The sequence below is a fragment of the Schistocerca americana genome, chromosome 1, assembly GCF_021461395.2.
Source record: "Schistocerca americana isolate TAMUIC-IGC-003095 chromosome 1, iqSchAmer2.1, whole genome shotgun sequence".
In the NCBI taxonomy this organism is placed as follows: Eukaryota; Metazoa; Arthropoda; class Insecta; order Orthoptera; family Acrididae; genus Schistocerca; species Schistocerca americana.
The window spans coordinates 666,351,355-666,371,549 of record NC_060119.1 but is presented as its reverse complement, the minus strand read 5'-3'; the positions used below and the strand labels follow the sequence as shown (position 1 = coordinate 666,371,549).

At 43.2% G+C, this 20,195-nt stretch overlaps 1 protein-coding gene across 1 annotated transcript in view; it reads left to right on the top strand.

The window, feature by feature from the left end:
- Positions 1-20,195, top strand: part of LOC124608606 (G-protein coupled receptor Mth2-like) — a 247,523-nt gene that overhangs the window by 160,881 nt on the left and 66,447 nt on the right. Inside the window, exon 3 of the mRNA XM_047140000.1 lies at positions 7,235-7,536. Coding sequence (XP_046995956.1) covers positions 7,235-7,536 — 302 coding nt within the window. The remainder of the gene's footprint in view (positions 1-7,234; positions 7,537-20,195) is intronic.

Sequence of the window (20,195 nt, the reverse complement as noted above, 5' to 3'; positions counted from 1 at the left end):
CAATATGACACAACTTTGCTTAAAGTTTAGGATGCATGCTTCTTCACACTGGGCATTTCATTTTATAGATGCACCCCCCCCCCCCCCCCCGTCCTATTGTTGATGTATCCCACTCTCTACAAGCGCATAAATCTGTATCTATCTGTTCTTATACCACACCCGGACATGTAACAGATGGTAGGTCTAAGAGCTCACTGCGCTGCGAAAGTAGGGTTAACCCGTAAAAAAGCGCGAATATTTCAAAATACTTTGCTTTAAATGTCTTTGAAGCTGCCATATAAGTCGAAAAGCTAGTTCCCTTTTTTTACATCCCAGACTTTGCCCACAACATATTCGACTTTTTTGTGCTACAGTAACAGCATTTTTCATTATGGTTCCCAACGTTAACTGTTCCGTAATGTTGACATTAGACCGCCATAGCTTGGTAACCGATGTAGATTTTTGTTGACTTGGGGGACGACTGATGGATCTTTCGTACCATGTTCCCTATATCGTGGCAACGGATAAAGCTTTCACAAAACAGGAAGACCATTAATTACATGTATTTGTCTACCTTCTTATAAAATTCGAATCAATTGAAATATAGAAGTGATTGGCGTAAAAACACGTTTTTTGCGCGTGAAATCCGAATGAAGTTAGTTTTGAAAGCGAGTTTTCAATTTTATCGTAAGAATGCCTTTTTTTATTTATTTGATTCAGTTTAAACCGTTACAGCGAATTCAGTTAACGTAATAACGAGTTTTATGTGCTACATTTTAGATCGTCGTATCTTGACAATGATAAAAATTATTGGATTAAAACAAAATCGTTTTGACTTTACGCAATTATCTGCTTTCGTGCAAAGTCTGAAACGATTCACACAAGTTTAAAGTATAGAAGTGGCGCGCTTTAAAAACTACCCAGAAAAAAACGTGTTTTTTATTTGTCAAAACCAAAAGAAACAAGATTATTGTTTCAAACGGTTAAAACTTAGCCATCTTAGGTCAAGGTCGATACATTGTTGGAACAAAGTTGAACCGACAGTCTCACTCCAGTCCGGAGTTCAAATGGTACGATTAGCCGAGCATTAATTTCAGTCCAATTAAAATCTTTTGCAAAAGGAATTACCGATTAGCACAATTTGCCTGGGTGCCAGCACCGGTTCGTCGTTCAAACCTTGTTTAATACAACGTAACATAGGTACAGTCAGACGGATACACGAATGGCCACACACACACACACACACACACACACACTAAATCATTTAATGCTGAAAAAATTATAAAGTTCGAAGTAGGTGAATATTTCAACTCTTGAATCAACAGTTAACTGCCAGTTCACACGTTTCAGCTTTTAAAGTAGCTCTTGAGTATGAACTACACTTTTAAGTGATTGCAGTTACTGCCTCGTATTACGGTACTAATAATGACGCTTAATGTCTACTGGATGTTCAAAGATAAAATTCTGAGTCGATATAAAAATGCAATACCGGTCTTGGCAAGTCGAAAATTAATTTAGAAGACACATTTTAATTTCAAATCGGTTTTTAGTAATCTTCTTAAGGCACACTCCATACATTTGACATACTTTCATATTCATTTAACTTCAAAGATGAAATTTCTGTTATGCTCCGAAGATGAGTGCGACAAATAACAAGAAATACTCCTGTGTAGAACAGGTCTACCTTCGTGTACGATTAAAGCCAGATCGCTCCTAAGTTTTATTACACTTGTTGTCAGCAATTACATAAAAACTAAGAATGATGAAGAAGTCAGCGACAATATTGCAGCGAGCGGCTTCAGCGCAAGTATGCCGTCTCTGGCGCTTGTGGTTACGCCTTTCGCATTCAACTGTTCAGGCGCGCGTTGGACAAGAGCACGAAATACACTACTCAGCGCCGACAGATCGCACCTCAGTGTAGCATTATATATACTTGTTATGAGTTTGCACATAAAATAAAATTACATTGTACACGAGCATCATTTCCTCCCTATCCCCCTCCCCACGCGATTCTGCACGTGGCCTTTTCAAGCATTTGTTACAGCGTTTGCGCGCTTTAACGATAGCAATTTCAATCTGAAGACGACTTTAAGTATGCGTGCCCTAAAATGTACAAAGTGGGTCAAATGTTACTCTGCTGTATTTGTAAATCATTTTAATTTATGACTGATAGAAAGTATGTTCGCCAGCAGTTAATAACACGTTTATTAAAAAAATAGCATTACCGTTGAATAAATATAATTTGTTGGTAACATTTCGTACCGTATAGATACAAAGCTGGAGTTCGCCCTAGTAACAGATTGACAGACTCAACATCGTCTGCAGAAACTGCACTGTCCCGCTCGCAGCTGGGGAGACAGCAAGTACTGTCGAACTGCACTGATGAGACAACTATATGAACTGCCTCTAACTGGTTTCACTCATACTGACTGGGTGAGTTGGGCACGACTAGCAGTCAAACATATGTCAACAAGAGGACCCAACTATAATCGTTTGCGAGAAAAACAGAGTTTGAAAATTTTAGACGTGCATATATACTTTGTGTGGTAGCTTGAATTCAAGATGTCAGCAGCCGAGCGGATAAACGCTTAATTTCGTAAGTGCGAAATCTCTGGTTCGAATCTTGCTGCTAGTATTGAAACGTCCCCTTTGAACAATTGTACAGGACTGTGCTTAAACTGACACACAATATTTTGTTAGCGCAACGCAATCTGACTTTCAAAATTCCCTACAAAAGAATGGCCCTGACTAACATTAAACTATACCTTTCACAAATCACTTACCTCACAAAAATCTTCGCTGCTCAAGCTACTGCAATACAGCGAGCGCCACTACTGACAGCTAAATAAAAGATTCAAACTATGGAAGGCACTAACTACTGATAGGGATAGTTAGCAAATGAAAGATATTAGTAGAGAACAAACAATGTATTTACCTTGATATCATCATATATAAATATAGCAGTTCATGACAAATTACAAATCTCCGCCATCTCTCTCCCCACATCCACCACTGCTGGCGGCTCACCTCCAACTGCCCAACGCTACGCGCTGTTCACATCCAGCTGCCGCTGCCCAACACTACAATGGCGAGTATTACAACAATGCAAAGCAGACACAGACTGCCCACAGCACAGCCAGTGATTTTCATACAGAGGTGGCGTTACCAATAAAAAAACATAAACAGCCTACTTACATAGCCCCCAAGCTCCCCACAAAAAGTTTTTACAAATTGGATTGGGCAGTGGCCAATACAGATTTGAAAAATTTTTATCATAATTACAATAACAAAGAAATCAAATGCACACACTTATTGATACAATGTTGGTCAAAAGCTAAAATTGTCTCACAGTCCATAAAGACAGTCCTAATCGTACATAACAGGAGAATAGCAGTGTTTTTCTCAAAGTCTGAGCAGTAAAAGAAAATGCACACGGAAGTAGTGGATTTCCATGCAGTCTTGAAGTAGTAGTGTTGTCCTTCCAATGGAAAGACAGTGCTGACTCTCGACATGCAGACAGGTAATGGGCCACAACAGAGCAAACCCACAGCAGAGTCAGTCGAAATTTTGAAGAATATTGGTAGGTAGGTCATCACAGAACAGACCCACTGTAGTCCTGGTAAAGATTACGGTATTGGTGGGCCACCAGAGGTGCAGACCCACTGCAGGCCTTGTAGAAATAATGGTACTGGTGAGTCAGCAAAGGTGTAGACCCACTGTAGTCCTTGTAGAAATGGCCAGCAGCCATCTGTTACGACTGTGCAGGTGCACAATCACCATCGAAGAGTTGTGTGCAGTCTGTGGCTGTTTTGCATTGTTGTAATACTCGCCATTGTAGTGTTAGGCAGCTGGCTGTGAACAGCGCGTAGCGTTGCGCAGTTGGAGGTGAGCCGCCAGCAGTGGTGGATGTGGGGAGAGAGATGGCGGAGTTTTGAAATTTGTCATGAACTGCTATATTTGTATATGATGATATCAAGGTAAATACATTGTTTGTTCTCTATTAATATCTTTCATTTTGCTAACTATCCCTATCAGTAGTTAGTGCCTTCCATAGTTTGAATCTTTTATTTAGCTGGCAGTAGTGGCGCTCGCTGTATTGCAGTAGCTTGAGCAGCGAAGATTTTTTTGAGGTAAGTGATTTGTGAAAGGTATAGTGTAATGTTAGTCAGGGCCATTCTTTTGTAGGGAATTTTGAAAGTCAGATTGCGTTGCGCTAAAAAAAAATATTGTGTGTCAGGTAAAGCACAGTCATGTAGAATTGTTCAAAGGGGACGTTTCAGTATTTTTTTTTTTCATTCTCAAGTAATGTTAACTACAGATTTATTACGACATTGTACGAGGTGCATTCAAGTTCTAAGGCCTCCGATTTTTTTTTCTAATTAACTACTCACCCGAAATTGATGAAACTGGCGTTACTTCTCGACGTAATCGCCCTGTAGACGCACACATTTTTCACAACGCTGACGCCATGATTCCATGGCAGCGGCGAAGGCTTCTTTAGGAGTCTGTTTTGACCACTGGAAAATCGCCGAGGCAATTGCAGCACGGCTGGTGAATGTGCGGCCACGGAGAGTGTCTTTCATTGTTGGAAAAAGCCAAAAGTCACTAGGAGCCATGTCAGGTGAGTAGGGAGCATGAGGAATCACTTCAAAGTTGTTATCACGAAGCAACTGTTGCGTAACGTTAGCTCGACGTGCGGGTGCGTTGTCTTGGTGAAACAGCACACGCGCAGCCCTTCCCGGACGTTTTTGTTGCAGTGCAGGAAGGAATTTGTTCTTCAAAACATTTTCGTAGGATGCACCTGTTACCGTAGTGCCCTTTGGAATGCACTGTCCCCCTCACTGTCCCAGAACATGGACACCATCATTTTTTTAGCACTGGCGGTTATCCGAAATTTTTTTGGTGGCGGTGAATCTGCGTGCTTCCATTGAGCTGACTGGCGCTTTGTTTCTGGATTGAAAAATGGCATCCACGTCTCATTCATTGCCACATCCGACGAAAAGAAAGTCCCATTCATGCTGTCGTTGCGTGTCAACATTGCTTGGCAACATGCCACACGAGCAGCCATGTGGTCGTCCGTCAGCATTCGTGGCACCCACCTGGATGACACTTTTCGCATTTTCAGGTCGCCATGCAGGATTGTGTGCACAGAACCCACAGAAATGCCAACTCTGGAGGCGATCTGTTCAACAGTCATTCGGCGATCCCCCAAAACAATTCTCTCCACTTTCTCGATCATGTCGTCAGACTGGCTTGTGCGAGCCCGAGGTTGTTTAGGTTTGTTGTCACACGTTTCTAGCATTTGTAGACTTAGAGAAAGCTTTTGACAATGTTAACTGGAATACTCTCTTTCAAATTCTGAAGGTGGCAGGGGTAAAATACAGGGAGCGAAAGGCTATTTACAATTTGTACAAAAACCAGATGGCAGTTATAAGATTCGAGGGGCATGAAAGGGAAGCAGCGGCTGGGAAGGGAGTGAGACAGGGTTGTAGCCTGACCCCGATGTTATTCAATCTGTATATTGAGCAAGCAGTAAAGGAAACAAAAGAAAAATTCGGAGTAGGTATTAAAATTCATGGAGAAGAAATAAAGAACTTTGAGGTTCGCCGATGACATTGTAATTCTGTCAGAGACAGCAATGGACTTGGAAGAGCAGTTGAACGGAATTGATGGTGTCTTGAAAGGAGGATATAAGATGAACATCAACAAAAGCAAAACAAGGATAATGGAATGTAGTCGAATTAAGTCGGGTGATGCTGAGGGAATCAGAGTAGGAAATGAGACACTTAAAGTAGTAAAGGAGTTTTGCTATTTGGGGAGCAAAATAACTGATGATGGTCGAAGTAGAGAGGATATAAAATGTAGACTGGCAATGGCAAGGAAAGCGTTTCTGAAGAAGAGAAATTTGTTAACATCGAGTACAGATTTAAGTGTCAGGAAGTCGTTTCTGAAAGTATTTGTATGGAATTTAGCCATGTATGGAAGTGAAACATGGACGATAAATAGTTTGGGCAAGAAGAGAACAGAAGCTTTCGAAATGTGGTGCTACAGAAGAATGTTGAAGATTAGGTCGGTAGATCACGTAACTAATGAGGAGGTATTGAATAGGATTGGGGAGAAGAGAAGTTTGTGGCACAACTTGACTAGAAGAAGGGATCGGCTGGTAGGACATGTCCTGAGGCATCAAGGGATCACAAATTTAGCATTGGAGGGCAGCGTGGAGGGTAAAAATCGTAGAGGGAAACCAAGAGATGAATACCCTAAGCAGATTCAGAAGGATGTAGGTTGCAGTAGGTACTGGGAGATGAAGAAGCTTGCAGAGGATAGAGTAGCATGGAGAGCTGCATCAAACCAGTCTCAGGACTAAAGACCACAACAACAACAACGAGAAATATTTTAAGTTGCTGATTTTTATGTCCAGTATGTTGACAGTTACTTTTCTGGAAAAATAGTTACACTGGAACGATTATGCATATATTGAAGTTTTTTATTGATTGGAGACTCCATAGGGTGCTGTGTGCACAATGACCATATGATAAATAAAATTAGAAGGGAGATCCGCATTGGCCGTAATTTTGATGATTTACTAACAGAAAAATCGATTTTCGATCACATAATGATCATCTTCAGTGCTGGAAGTTAAACATTTCACATAGCTATCAGTGAATGAGAAACAAAAGACCACAAATACACCTGAGTATAAACCAACTGCTGGTAAGAACATACCTTTAGCGTAGAAATTAAAGCTCGTAGGCACTGGTGTCTAGTTAGTAGCAGTCACAGAAGTTATGAAACGATCACACGTCACAGAGGGCGTTCCAAGCCCCTTTCACACCGAGATCTGCTGTATAGGTGGATGTAAACAGCGACTTCAGTTATTGTGATCGTTTCATAGCTTCTGTGACTGCTAGTAACTAGATACCAGTGCCTACGAGCTTTAATTTGTACGCTAAAGGTATGCTCTTACCAGCAGTTGGTTTATACTCAGTTGTATTCGTGGTCTTTTGTTTCTTATTCACTGATGGCTATTGAAGTGTTTAACTTCCAGCACTGAAGATGATCATTATGTGATCGAAAATCGATTTTGCTGTTAATAAATCAGGAAAATTACGGCCAATACTGACCTTCCTTCTAATTTCATTGAAGTTTTTTGATACTGTTTCTCGCAGGAACTGAGACGTGTATAATGCGCGGAGGTTTTATTTGACAGTATCCGAAAACTGTGGCACGCCACCTGAAGAGCGCTGGTCGGCAGGTTCTGCGTGACGGAGATGTGGCCCAACGGCAGCGTGGCGGGCGCGGTGGTGTGCTTCCCCGACGAGGAGGACGTCGGGCGGACGCCGGGCGCCGTGGTGTCGGCGTACGGCGTGCTGCTGCAGGTGTCGGTCGCCTTCCTGGTGGCCACGCTCGCCATCTACCTGTGGCTGCCGCCGCTGCGCGACCGCGACGGGCTCTGCCTCAGCGGCTACATGGGCTCGCTCGCTCTGGGCAGCTTCGGGCTCGGCCTGCTGCAGCTCACCAGCCACGTCATCAGCGACTTCCAGTGCGTCTTCATGGGTGAGCTTCTCTCCTACCAGTTCCTGTCCATCGAAGTAGAGGCTAAGGTCAGATGTAACGCACGCTGTCGCACGATCGAATTCCCAAATCGTCAGATGACGAGCGGTCGAGCGCGGTCTCTTTCGGTTCCATACGTCTTGTACGCGGATGTCTAATCAACTCTCACCTGTCGTATAATTAAAATAAAACCAGAATCACATTTCTGTCTGTGCACACAAGACGTAGAATTGATTAAGATAAACTACAGGGCACATGTGATAGATCTATTACGTCAACACAGAACTTTGTGAAAGTAAAGAGTTTAAAATAATACACGTCTTTAGTTTCACGTTGTTACGGTAGCTCCTTGTCCTGAAATAAAACGCAGTATAATCTTGCCTCGATTTTCAAAAGTTTTAAAAACAATCTGTTAATCTTCTTCTTAATCTCCGTATTCGGTCGTATTCCTTCATCCGTCAAAATTATCAATAATGCAGCTCTGTCGCATTCTCAAAATAATGTAATCAAGTATAAATTAAATTCCTTCAAAATGAAACACCGTCGAAAGCAGGATAGAGGATATATTCTCTTCACTCTCGAATAAGAGAATTTTTTTTCGTTTCTTCATATAAAGATACGTATTTCTCATGGGTATAATGCAGACAAAGTACATTTAGACTCGTCTCTTCCACTCTGCCCAGAAAGAGAAACATAAACCAAAGATACAAAAGCCTCACATCGACGGATCATAGAGTATCATAAATATCGATACTTTTTCACAAAATGGTTCAAATGCTCTGAGCACTAAGGGACTTAACAGCTATGGTCATCAGTCCCCTAGAACTTAGAACTACTTAAACCTAACTAACCTAAGGACATCACACACATCCACACACGCCCGAGACAGGATTCGAATCTGCGACCTTAGCGGTCGCGCGGTTCCAGACTGAAGCGCCTAGAACCGCTCGGCCACTCGGGCCGACATATTTTTTCTCAGATGACGTTTATGCAGAATAGTTTACATCGAATAATAATTACATTTTTGTTTAATTTAAATAATCAGTATTAGAAACAAGAAATTATAATATTTTTAGCAGATTTATATGTTGATAAGATCAAAATTCTCTGCTGATAAGTGGTATGTGGAAACATAGACACATATGATAACCAATGTTCTCAGTAGAAACTTGAAAATACAGCGACATAGGCTTTCAGATATAAAGGAAGATAAATAAACGTGTCATAAGAAACGCAGCTCCCCATGAACCATGGACCTTGCCGTTGGTGGGGAGGCTTGCGTGCCTCAGTGATACAGATGGCCGTACCGTAGGTGCAACCACAACGGAGGGGTATCTGTTGAGAGGCCAGAAAAACGTGTGGTTCCTGAACAGGGGCAGCAGCCTTTTCAGTAGTTGCAGGGGCAACAGTCTGGATGATTGACTGATCTGGCCTTGTAACACTAACCAAAACGGCCTTGCTGTGCTGGTACTGCGAACGGCTGAAAGCAAGGGGAAACTACGGACGTAATTTTTCCCGAGGGCATGCAGCTTTACTGTATGGTTAAATGATGATGGCGTCATCTTGGGTAAAATATTCCGGAGGTAAAATAGTCCCCCATACGGATCTCCGGGCGGGGACTACTCAAAAGGATGTCGTTATCAGGACAAAGAAAACTGGCGTTCCACGGGTCGGAGCGTGGAATGTCAGATCTCTTAATCGGGCAGGTAGGATAGAAAATTTAAAAAGGGAAATGGATAGGTTAAAGTTAGATATAGTGGGAATTAGTGAAGTTCGGTGGCAGGAGGAACAAGACTTCTGGTCAGGTGGCTACAGAGTCATAAACACAAAATCAAATAGGGGTAATGCAGGAGTAGGTTTAATAATGAATAAGAAAATAGGAATGCGGGTAAGCTACTACAAACAGCATAGTGAACGCATTATTGTGGCCAAGATAGATACGAAGTTCACGCCTACTACAGTAGTATAAGTTTATATGCCAATTAGCTCTGCAGATGACAAAGAAATTGAAGAAATGTATGATGAAATAAGAGAAATTATTCAGATAGTGAAGGGTCGAAAATTTAATAGTCATGGGTGACTGGAATTCGGTAGTAGGAAAAGGGATAGAAGGAAACATAGTAGGTGAATATGGATTGGGGCTAAGAAATGAAAGAGGAAGCCGCCTGGTAGAATTTTGCGCAGAGCACAACTTAATCATAGCTAACACTTGGTTCAAGAATCATAAAAGAAGGCTGTATACATGGAAGAAGCCTGGAGATACAGACAGGTTTCAGATAGATTATCTAATGGTAAGACAGAGATTTACGAACCAGGTTTTAAATTGTAAGACATTTCCAGGGGCAGATGTGGACTCTGACCACAATCTATTGCTTATGACCCGTAGATTAAAACTGAAGAAACTGCAAAAAGGTTGGAATTTAAGGAGATGGGACCTGGATAAACTGAAAGAACCAGAGGTTGTACAGAGTTTCAGGGAGAGCGTAAGGAACAATTGACAGGAATGGGGGAAAGAAATGCAGTAGAAGAAGAATGGGTAGCTTTGAGGGATGAAGTAGTGAAGGCAGCAGAGGATCAAATGGGTAAAAAGACGAGGGCTAGTAGAAATCCTTGGGTAACAGAAGATATATTGAATTTAATTGATGAAAGGAGAAAATACAAAAATGCAGTAAGTGAAGCAGGCAAAAAGGAATTCAAACGTCTCAAAAATGAGATTGACAGGAAGTGCAAAATGGCTAAGCAGGGATGGCTAGAGGACAAATGTAAGGATGTAGAGGCTTATCTCACCAGGGGTAAGATAGATACTGCCTACAGGAAAATTAAAGAGACCTTTGGAGATAAGAGAACCACATGCATGAACATCAAGAGCTCAGATGGAAACCCAGTTCTAAGCAAAGAAGGGAAAGCAGAAAGGTGGAAGGAGTATATAGAAGGTCTATACAAGGGCGATGTACTTTAGAACAATATTGTGAAAATGGAAGAGGATGTAGATGAAGATGAAATGGGAGATATGATACTGCGTGTAGAGTTTGACAGAGCACTGAAAGACCTGAGTCGAAACAAGGCCCCCGGAATAGACAACATTCCATTGGAACTACTGACGCCCTTGGGAGAGCCAGTCCTGACAAAACTCTACTATCTAGTGAGCAAGAGGTATGAAACAGGCGAAGTACCCTCAGACTACAAGAAGAATATAATAATTCCAATCCCAAAGAAAGCAGGTGTTGACAGATGTGAAAATTACCGAACAATCAGTTTAATAAGTCACAGCTGCAAAATATTAACGCGAATTCTTTACAGAAGAATGGAAAAACTAGTAGAAGCCGACCTCGGGGAAGATCAGTTTGGATTCCGTAGAAATGTTGGAACACGTGAGCCAATACTGACCCTACGACTCATCTTAGAAGCTAGATTAAGGAAGGGCAAACCTACGTTTCTAGCATTTGTAGACTTAGAGAAAGCTTTTGACAATGTTGCTTGGAATACTCTCTTTCAAATTCTGAAGATGGCAGGGGTAAAATACAGGGAGCGAAAGGCTTTTTACAATTTGTACGGAAACCACATGGCAGTTATAAGAGTCGAAGGGCATGAAAGGGAAGCAGTGGTTGGGAAGGGAGTGAGACAGGGCTGTAGCCTATCCCCGATGTTATTCAATCTGTATATTGAGCAAGCAGTAAAGGAAACAAAAGAAAAATTCGGAGTAGGTATTAAAATCCATGGAGAAGAAATAAAAACTTTGAGGTTCGCCGATGACATTGTAATTGTATCAGAGACAGAGACAGTTGAACGGAATGGATAGTGTCTTGAAAGGAGGATATAAGATGAACATCAACAAAAGCGAAACGAGGATAATGGAATGTAGTCGAATTAAGTCGGGTGGCGCTGAGGGAATCGGAGTAGGAAATGAGACACTTAAAGTAGTAAAGGAGTTTTGCTATTTGGGGAGCAAAGTAACTGATGATGGTCGAAGTAGAGAGGATATAAAATGTAGACTTGCAATGGCAAGGAAAGCGTTTCTGAAGAAGAGAAATTTGTTAACATCGAGTATAGATTTAAGTGTCAGGAAGTCGTTTCTGAAAGTATTTGTATGGAATTTAGCCATGTATGGAAGTGAAACATGGACGATAAATAGTTTGGGCAAGAGGAGAATAGAAGCTTTCGAAATGTGGTGCTACAGAAGAATGTTGAAGATTAGGTCGGTAGATCACGTAACTAATGAGGAAGTATTGAATAGGATTGGGCAGAAGAGAAGTTTGTGGCACAACTTGACTAGAAGAAGGGATCGGTTGGTAGGACATGTTCTGAGGCATCAAGGGATCACCAATTTAGTATTGGAGGGCAGTGTGGAGGGTAAAAATCGGAGAGGGAGACAAAGAGATGAATACACTAAGCAGATTCAGAAGGATGTAGGTTGCGGTAGGTACTGGGAGATGAAGAGGCTTGTACAGGATAGAGTAGCATGGAGAGCTGCATCAAACCAGTCTCAGGACTGAAGACCACCACAACAACAACAACAAGAAACGCAGGTTCCCAAACGTCGAACTAAATCAATAAACTCACATTGAGAAAATATGCTTTAGCAATGTTACAAAATATTATAACAGGAGGTGTATCGTGTTGTGCGGGTACATCAGTTACAGCCGTATCCACGTTCACTATACTCCAGAAATATGCAGGTGTAGGCTCGTTGTAAGTGGCTGAGCTGCTCCATTCACATGAAATTAGGAAATTGTCTGTGTCTGGGATTATTTGTTAAGTTATCTGGGTGAAACTAGAAGACATTCTGATACTAACACCAGGTGAGGAAAACTGGATTGAAATACTTCAATGATTTGAAACAGTACGCAGTGCTTCCTCATTGCATTGGAGCTCTAGATGGTAAACACGTCACAATAAAAATCAGGAACATTAAACTTCGTTATACTTCACTTCAAAACATTTTCTTCTATGATGCTGTCGGCGCTATGTGACTCTCTCGCTTTATCCGGTTAAACATTCGCGCTTACGGAAAAGCTATCTGCTCGCCAGAGATTCCGGTCTATTGGCATAACTAGCGGGAAAACCTTTGGATGTACCGAAACAAGGACCTTTAGCAGAGATGGCACTTCCCTGCGTGAACGTAGATGATGAAGCATTTGAGCTGGTGGAAAATTTAATGCGACCCTACAGCCGACTTATGGAAAAAGATATTTAACTATCGGGTAACTTTAGAACGTTGGTATGTTGAGTGCGTGTAATAAATGGAGAATACTGCATCTCGCAGTGTGAATTGTGCCTAACGCATTGCAAAAGCGATTACAGTACTTAACAACCATGTTCGAATGAGAAATGGATTCAAACATGATACATATCCCATGTATGACTGGACGACCCGTCATCAGCGGATAACGTTCTGGCTAACAGTACCAACTACCTATTGGTCGAAACGAGTAGACCATATAAGTGATTACTGCAATCTGGACAAATTAAACTTCTCTAACAAGAAGATTATATCTTTCATAATAAGAGATGGCTCCCCTGCTGGCATTGTCAGAAAACCATAATACAGGGTGCTTCGAAAACATTCGAAAGGTGTTTCCTGATTTCAAAACTCCATATTTATTGATAAAAACATTCTACAAACATGGGATGGATTGCAAAATATTCAAAAAAATCTCGAAGTTTTAGCTATGCTGTTACAAATGCTGTTACAAACACTGGACAGGAGCAGCACGAATAAATCTGGACGATAGCTAAATTTGATTCATAAACTTTACGGAATGAATCTGCTTTTATGCAAGTTATGGTGGCTATTATTCTGTTCTTCATTTCTTCTACGGCGCGAGATAAATGGGAGATGAACACAATTTCCTTCAGATATCACCATAAGAAAAAATCGCATGAGGTCATTTCTGGCGACCTTGGAGGCCAAGAATGCTGGGCAGTGTCTTGGGCTCCCGTGCCTCCTGTCCAGCGTCGAGGCAGAGTGTAATTGCGAAACTGAATTGCGTTGTTGTGCCAGTCTGGTGGAGCTCCACCCTGTTGGAAAACGGAGTCATCGGAGTCCTCCTGAATTTGTGGAAAAAGCGAGTTTTGTAGCATTTGAAGATAGCTCAGCGGTGGATAGGGTACACGGTCCCCCGAGACATTGCCCTGCATTCTTGGCCTCCAACATCGCCAGACATAGCCCCAAGCGATTTCTTCCAGTGAGGATATGTGAACGAAAGTGTGTTCCTCTCTCATTTACCTCGTGACAGAGAAGTAGTGAAGAACAGAATAACAACCGCCGTAACATCTGTAAAAGCAGATATATTGTGTAAAGTTTATAACGAATACAGCTATCGTCTAGATGTTGTTCGCGCTGGGCTACTGGTCACATAGAGCATGTGTGATAACATAGATTTTGTGAGTATTTGCAATTCATTCCTTGGTTGTAGTATGTTTTTATCAATAAATATTTACTTTTAAAATCAGGTCATTCTTTTTGAAACAGCCTGTTCAAATGGTTCAAATGGCTCTGAGCACTATGGGACTCAACTGCTGAGGTCATTAGTCCCCTAGAACTTAGAACTAGTTAAACCTAACTAACCTAAGGACATCACAAACATCCATGCCCGAGGCAGGATTCGAACCTGCGACCGTAGCGGTCTTGCGGTTCCAGACTGCAGCGCCTTTAACCGCACGGCCACTTCGGCCGGCAAACAGCCTGTATTTTGTTAATTCAGGTAGACTTGAACATGCAGAAGATATGAAGGAAAGTGTACTTGCTAACAATAAAGTTTTTCTGATCTACATTTTTCATTTTTTTTCTTAATCGTTTCCCTCAAAGAGGATCTAAACCAATTCTTCCCAGTCACGCGCTCTCAAAATTTTATTTTTATACAATTATAACGGAATATTCCAAAATGCTGTGTTTTTCTACTTCAACAATTAATAGCTCGATTTTAGTATTCACTCATTTTTCGCAATGCGCAACAAATAAAAATAACAAATACTTAGAAAATATGTCTGGTACGACGGAAACGCGGGATCAACTCAGTACATGAGCGCTACCTATCTTTATAACCGCTCGTCAACGTGCGTTTTTTATGCAATGCTGACGGAATATTCCAAAATTCTGTGTTTTTCTATTTCAACAATGAATAGCTCGATGTCAGTATTCACTCAGTTTTCGCAACGTGCAACAAAGAAAACTAAGAGAAATACTTACAAAATACGGCTGGTGCGACGGAAACCCGCAGTCAGCTCGACAGCACATGTACGCTACCTATCGTTCTAACCGCTCGTCAACGTGCGTTTCCGTCGATAGATATTTTGGACTCATGTGATCAGCTGTAAGTTGAATGTTGGATGTCTAAACGTGCGATTGGAAAACGCGAGTGAAATTTCCGTCGTGTGAACACAGCCCTACTTGGTTTCCGGAACGAGCGCTATGCAGTTCCACACTGCATCCTAACGAACAGAATTTGAGTGAGCGGATCACACACGAATTTTGTCATTGAATCGAAGAGTTCCTAGCCAACAGAACAGAGCACATCGTTCTTAAATGAGAAGAATCTTCGGATATATAGGTAGTTCTTGCGTCACAAGAAGTTTCACGGTTTATCAACAACAGTATAGAAGTATTACTACCGGAATGAGGCTCATTATCAACATCACTGTACCGAAAACCGATGATGTCCCTCTAGTCGTGAGCCTAACTGTGCCTTCCTGGATGGTGTATTCACTTAGACGCACCCGTCTTTCATTATGCGCAGTACTTCCAGGCCACAGTTTGTCTTGCGCTAGGGCAGTTGAAGCTGATAAAGCACTGTCTTTAAGGTCCACAAACCTATGCATCTACACTCCTGGAAATTGAAATAAGAACACCGTGAATTCATTGTCCCAGGAAGGGGAAACTTTATTGACACATTCCTGGGGTCAGATACATCACATGATCACACTGACAGAACCACAGGCACATAGACACAGGCAACAGAGCATGCACAATGTCGGCACTAATACAGTGTATATCCACCTTTCGCAGCAATGCAGGCTGCTATTCTCATGGAGACGATCGTAGAGATGCTGGATGTAGTCCTGTGGAACGGCTTGCCATGCCATTTCCACCTGGCGCCTCAGTTGGACCAGCGTTCGTGCTGGACGTGCAGACCGCGTGAGACGACGCTTCATCCAGTCCCAAACATGCTCAATGGGGGACAGATCCGGAGATCTTGCTGGCCAGGGTAGTTGACTTACACCTTCTAGAGCACGTTGGGTGGCACGGGATACATGCGGACGTGCATTGTCCTGTTGGAACAGCAAGTTCCCTTGCCGGTCTAGGAATGGTAGAACGATGGGTTCGATGACGGTTTGGATGTACCGTGCACTATTCAGTGTCCCCTCGACGATCACCAGTGGTGTACGGCCAGTGTAGGAGATCGCTCCCCACACCATGATGCCGGGTGTTGGCCCTGTGTGCCTCGGTCGTATGCCGTCCTGATTGTGGCGCTCACCTGCACGGCGCCAAACACGCATACGACCATCATTGGCACCAAGGCAGAAGCGACTCTCATCGCTGAAGATGACACGTCTCCATTCGTCCCTCCATTCACGCCTGTCGCGACACCACTGGAGGCGGGCTGCACGATGTTGGGGCGTGAGCGGAAGACGGCCTAACGGTGTGCGGGACCGTAGCCCAGCTTCATGGAGACGGCTGCGAATGGTCCTCGCCGATACCCCAGGAGCAACAGTGTCCCTAATTTGCTGGGAAGTGGCGGTGCGGTCCCCTACGGCACTGCGTAGGATCCTACGGTCTTGGCGTGCATCCGTGCGTCGCTGCGGTCCGGTCCCAGGTCGACGGGCACGTGCACCTTCCGCCGACCACTGGCGACAACATCGATGTACTGTGGAGACCTCACGCCCCACGTGTTGAGCAATTCGGCGGTACGTCCACCCGGCCTCCCGCATGCCCACTATACGCCCTCGCTCAAAGTCCGTCAACTGCACATACGGTTCACGTCCACGCTGTCGCAGCATGCTACCAGTGTTAAAGACTGCGATGGAGCTCCGTATGCCACGGCAAACTGGCTGACACTGGCGGCGGCGGTGCACAAATGCTGCGCAGCTAGCGCCATTCGACGGCCAACACCGCGGTTCCTGGTGTGTCCGCTGTGCCGTGCGTGTGATCATTGCTTGTACAGCCCTCTCGCAGTGTCCGGAGCAAGTATGGTGGGTCTGACACACCGGTGTCAATGTGTTCTTTTTTCCATTTCCAGGAGTGTAGCTATGTATTCCTATCTGTGTGCAATGAAATGCACTTCAGTGTACGAGCTTAAAACTGTCTCACGCAGGAATTGAGAGACACCGGTTTGGATTTTGTAGTTAGAATGATATTTTTGAGAACATTACAATTTCTGGTAAGGGATGAAATAGGGAGTGGGCGAGCTGAACGTTTTAAAAACCGGTGAGAAACTGCAAAGAACTTCTTCAGTCGTCAAATACGAAATATTATTAACATTAGGTACTTTATCAGTAGTTACTGATACGACGTACTACGAATATGGTGTCCCATTTTACCATGTTAAAGCCAATAATTCCCCTTTCACTAGTTCATAAGGCTGGACTCACTGCGTCAATTGTAAGATCCTTAATTCACCTCGTTTTCTTCCCTTCTCATGTTTCTGTTTGTTCTTGGATACTTTTTGAATAGTTAGTTTCATGTGTTCAGTACATCAGTTTCTGAATGAAAGAGTTCCTAAATAAATGAATATATTATTGGGTAACCTGCAGTTAATAGGGTTTCGATACAGTATGGCTGTCTGCAGATGGTAAACGCAAATGGTTTCATTAGTAACCCAGTCAATGATTCAAGTAGTTTCGTAGCAGCTCACACCCGGCTCCCTCGAGCGGAGTCGACCTAGGATTTCCTTCCCGTATACTTCTACACACTTTGCAGTAGACACAGCAGTCGCAGCCAAACTATTAAACAGCTCCTGGAGGGAATGGTCCCATTTGGCCACAGTTTTTTAAATGTTCATACTATCTGCGGGTATTTAAATGATTAGAACTGTAATGATCTGCGATGGATGTCTGGCTACAATACAGGAGGATCGCTATTTTGCGCGGCAAGCACATCGCAACAGCTTTGCATCTGCGCTTGTTAACCGGCCACAAGCAGTGGAGCAGTGGACACACTACATCGGGTGTCGTCCCGCGCCTTGGGTCAGAGACTGGGAAAGTCCAGGCTACTGAATCACTGTATCACACATACGGAGCAGTTGACACCACAACAGCCGGCCGCGGTGGCCGAGCGGTTCTAGGCGCTTCAGTCCAGAACCACGCGACTGCTACGGTCGCAGGTTCGAATCCTGCCTCGAGCATGGATGTGTGTGATGTCCTTAGGTTAGTTAGGTTTAAGTAGTTCTAAGTTCTAGGGGACTGATGACCTCAGTTGTAAAGTTCCATAGTGCTCAGAGCCATTTGAACCATTTGACACCACAACATAGGCGGATGTGTTTGAAATGGTGCCGTGACCAGGGAGTCTGGACGGCTAGAGAGTGGAGTCGCATCGTTTTTGACGTTAAATCTTGGTTGCACAGTACCTCGGATGACCAACTTCGGTGAGTGTGGTGGTGCCGAGGGGAAAGGACACATTCTGCTAACGTTTTAATGAGATATAAAGCTGTTACATCTAACGCCATGGTGTGGGGAGCCACATGGCATGATTTCAGGAACCCTAGGGTAGTGATCGAGTGAACTGTAAAGGCACAGAAGTAACTCACAGACAACCGGCATTCTCAAGCGCTACCGCTCATCAGACACTACCCTAGTGCCATCTTTCAACGCTAGTCCGCACACGGCACATGTCTCTTTGAACTACCTGCATGATGAGGGACTCCATGGACCAGCAAGTTCATCCATCCGTACTAATGGAATACTTCTGGTACAAACTGCACATCTCCGTCCCAGAGCCAGTATCCTCAGCTAGGCAGCAACGAGTTGTGACAGTGCTGTGTAGGAATGTTCCAGCTGTGTTGCCTCTGGCGCCTCTCCCAGCTTGGCGCCCCAAGCGGCTGCTAGTGTCTCTTAGGCCTTAAACTGGCGTCCGCGGAGTGTCTTGTGGAAGTTACGGGATGCCTGTGGAGTACTAAGCGAACCAATGCGTGTGATCCAACAGTAGATTTGTTGGTCACAGCAGCTGGTTCTGACGGATGCGGTTTTCCTCGAACCAAGGTACTCGCAATACACTCTTGACTCGGTGTAACGTGAAAAGACAGCGCCTACGTTACTCCAGAAATGGCGGGTCCTGGCGATCGCACGCACTGATACTGTACCTCTTGCCCACCCTACGGTTGCTGTCGGCCGGAGTGGCCGTGCGGTTCTCGGCGTTACAGGTTCGAATCCTGCCTCGGGCATGGATGTGTGTGATGTCCTTAGGTTAGTTAGGTTTAAGTAGTTCTAAGTTCTGGGGGACTGATGACCACAGCAGTTAAGTCCCATAGTGCTCAGAGCCATTTGAACCATTTGAACGGTTGCTGTCGGAGGCCAGTAAGGGGTCTTACCAGAACACGGTTTTATAGACTGTTATCGGTTTGTAAGGTACACGACCTAATTTTTTGGCTTGACTCGTTATTATCAGAGAGGTCGATCGTCTACTGTCGCTCTTATAGGCCATACATTTACTACAAAATTGATCATTCAACTCTTTTTAGTAAAAATACATGTTGGCGAATATATATATAAGTGCCCAGATAAATCTTGAAGGATTAATGATGTTGTCGAAACTAGACGATTCTAGTTTAAACCCAATAAATGTTTTTAAGTAATGTTCACAAATTTGCGAATGGTGGCCTCACATAAATTACGGTTTTCAAAGAAAAAATAACTAAACAATAATATTAATGTTTGTAGTGCGAGAACAGCATCGAATTCAGAAACACGGAAGAGCAAAGTTCGTTTAACTGCAGATTAATTCACACAAATCAACAGCAGACAGACATTCAAGTCGGAAAATACAGTTTCCCACTATCGATCGCAACGTAAAATAAATTCGGAATCCTGAATAATCATTGCGAAAACCATACAAAAGTTTGTCTTATATGAATATAAATGCCAAGTGCAGGTAATAATTATAGTTCAGTTGCCTCAAATCCCGTAACCAAAGTTACACAAAAATCAATCACCGAAAACACAGTCAAATAATTTAAGTGCACTGACAAGTAAAAATATTTAATTCCTCTCACAAAATTATTCCAAATCCTACAAAATCTTGCACGTACGTGAGACTTATGCGGCTGCTGGCCGCATGGCTCCTCGACTGACTGAGCAACGACCGATCGTCGACCAGCGCACAAAGCCAACATACAGACCAACGTGCGCCCTGCTGCTCGCCCTTACATATTTTTTGTGGGCTCACAGACTGCTGAATCCAAGGTACACTTAAATAATGACCAACATTCTAATTTAAAGCTAACTGAATATTCCGGATGGTTTTTAATTAAAGTGCAGCTACTCACAGAGGTCCAGTGTGGGCCATAATAATTGTACGCTAGCGAAACTTTGTGGATATTCTAAGACGTTAATGCGGAACCGATTTACACTTAAAAAAATTTAGTTCCAGTTTTGGCCACTAGGACATGTCTGGCGCTGTGAATGCAAGAAGAAGACCTATAGAAATGTTTCCATATGTAATGGATTAGAAA